This window comes from Sprattus sprattus (genome assembly GCF_963457725.1).
Source record: "Sprattus sprattus genome assembly, chromosome: 5".
Taxonomy (NCBI): Eukaryota; Metazoa; Chordata; class Actinopteri; order Clupeiformes; family Clupeidae; genus Sprattus; species Sprattus sprattus.
The window spans coordinates 6,769,515-6,772,014 of NC_137924.1; the positions used below are offsets into that span (position 1 = coordinate 6,769,515).

Genomic DNA, 2,500 nt, shown 5'->3' on the forward strand with positions numbered 1-2,500 from the left:
TTGACAGCCTATTGCTCATTCCTGACTGGGGGAAGTTTGCTCAGTAGCACAGCGCCTTTGTCTTCTACCCGCAGAGAGAGAAGAACTCCGATGTTGCAGCGGTCGCTTCAGGGGGGAACGAAGAAGGAAGGATTTATGTTCTCCTCACATAAAATATAATTACTTCGACGCGCAAGGGATCTGTACACAACACGCATACGTCATATAATACATAGTATGGCATGTTAGTGTCTTTGGTGGAATTCTTGTTCCATAGATGCTGTACCTGTGGGAAACTTTTAAAGAATGCCCGTGTGCTGCACACAAACCCATCCGTTTAGTAATCACAAGGTTGCTAGTTCAATTCCCTGTCGAAGCGTCCTTGAGCAAGACACGGAACCCCTAATTGCTCCTGATGTGCAGTGTGCTATCAGTGTAAATATGTAAACAATGTGTATCCTTGTAAGTCGCTTTGGATAAAACCGTCTGCTTAACGACTAAATGTAAATGTAAATGTAGTAATAGTCACAAACAGCCACATTCTTTGCTAAAAAGCCAAATTCAGTGCACAACTGTTGGAATGGGACCGCATTTACTACAGGCACAACATCTACTGCTTTGTCAGGGTGCAATTACCACAGTGGGGCTGCGTCAGGTAAAAGCCGTTGTGGCCAATGACCAGAACATTAATATAATCCGTGCGAGGTCCTGGCTACCATCCCAAAAGGCTCATTTTGTTTGATATTCATTGCTGTATTCTGTGTGTCTGTGTGTGTGTGTGTGTGTGTGTGTGTGTGCGTGTGTAAGTGTGTGTGTGTGTGTCTGCACAGCCATTGTTGTTTATGGTCTGCACTGATGTACAGTATACCCCGTGTGTTTCCTTAGTGCAGGCAGTGATTACCCTTTTGCTTGGTTCTGTTGTGCTGAAAGATGTGCTGTGTAAGAATGTCAATTTCATGGCCAACCTTGACCATGGTGGTTCCTCTCCTGTCTCCCACAGACATGATGGCACGGACTCCCCGGCGGATGCTGGAGATGTCATTGTTGTCCTGAACAGCTTCCACAGTAAGATCATCAAAGTCAGGGTAAGCTCAGAGCCTCTGTACTGCTGAATCTACCGGACCCAGCTCTTCACTGTAAGACACTGTGGTACTTAACCATTTAACCATTACATGTTTTTTTCTCATTTTGAAGGTCCAGAAACGTCCCGACAAACTTCACGAGGACCTTCTGAGTGAAGCCACTGAGACCAAAGGTCTCTGGGACTCACTAACGAGGTAAATGCAGTGTGATTAATATGACTCTAGATCCCTTGATCCCTTCTGTGTAAACCAGTGGTTCTTAACCCTATTGGAGCTACTGAACCCTGCAAGCTTCATCAGGGCATTCGCCGAACCCTTCGTATTTGAATTAAATACGATTTCTTCAAAACGTAGGTAAAAAATGACCCGACATTGCTAGTGTGGACCATGCTATACTGTGTGTGACTTGACACCTTCCGAACCCCTGAGAGTGACTCAACGAACCCCTGGGGCTCGAGCGAACCCAGGTTAAGAACCACTGGTCTAAACCCTCAGCTCGTATTTAGCGTCATCGTGAGGTGTCAGCAGTCCTGATACAAATAGTCGTCTACACTTTTGGCACATCGTTACTTTAAACTCCTAATCATTGAACACAATTTGAACAATTATTATTTATGAGGTAATAAAGGGGATAATCATGAATGATTGATCCAATTAAGTGTAATTGCTGCGAGGTCTACTTGTGTGATTCATTTGTTGTGTGTCTGTGTCTTTTTTTTTGCGGTGATAACACACCCTTAACTCTTTGTCATCTGTCTTCTTACTCTCTGCTGTCTGTGTGAAGTGTATGGAGTTCTTTGGAGAAAAGGTACGGACCTTTTTTGAATCCATTTGTGCTAATTATTTTGTTTCATCTACTCTGGAGATGAGTGTCATTCTGGGTACTTGTTACTGGTTTAGAGGTCTTGCGTTTTCTTGAAATTTCAAATTCCGAAAGTTTTTTTTTAGTTGTAATGCTTAATAACCGTCATCATAAACTAAAGGCAGAAGCTAACTAGTGTATTGATCTGGCTTTAATTGACTCCTTAAAGAGTATGGAGAACATTCCACCAGTCAACCAGCTCTAGGTATCCCTCCCCGTGTGTGTGTTTGGAGTATGGAGAACATTCCACCAGTCAACCAGCTCTAGGTTCCCCTCCCCGTGTGTGTGTGTTTGTGCATGTGCTTGACACAGAGGCAGGAAGAAAGAGTGAAAGACCAAAAGGTTGAGAGATATTACTGAGCTGCTTATCTGGAGATGATGGGTACAGATGGTACACTATCTCTGTCTCACAGTGGAGCCTCTCTCTGCCAACCCCCTGGCCTTCTGACAGGCCGGTGGGGTGACAGCCCTCACACACACACACACACACACACACACACACACACACACACACACACACACACACACACACACACTGACAGCCCTCCTCAGCTTGCTCCAGTCAAAGGGAGCTGCC

The 2,500-nt window shown here is 44.8% G+C and overlaps 1 protein-coding gene across 1 annotated transcript in view; it reads left to right on the forward strand.

Moving 5' to 3' along the window:
* uggt2 (UDP-glucose glycoprotein glucosyltransferase 2) overlaps nucleotides 1-2,500 on the forward strand; it is a gene marked incomplete at its 5' end in the record, with an annotated part of 38,261 nt that overhangs the window by 28,730 nt on the left and 7,031 nt on the right. Inside the window, 3 exons of the mRNA XM_080838812.1 lie at nucleotides 980-1,064; nucleotides 1,174-1,256; nucleotides 1,846-1,869. Coding sequence (XP_080694938.1) covers nucleotides 980-1,064; nucleotides 1,174-1,256; nucleotides 1,846-1,869 — 192 coding nt within the window. The remainder of the gene's footprint in view (nucleotides 1-979; nucleotides 1,065-1,173; nucleotides 1,257-1,845; nucleotides 1,870-2,500) is intronic.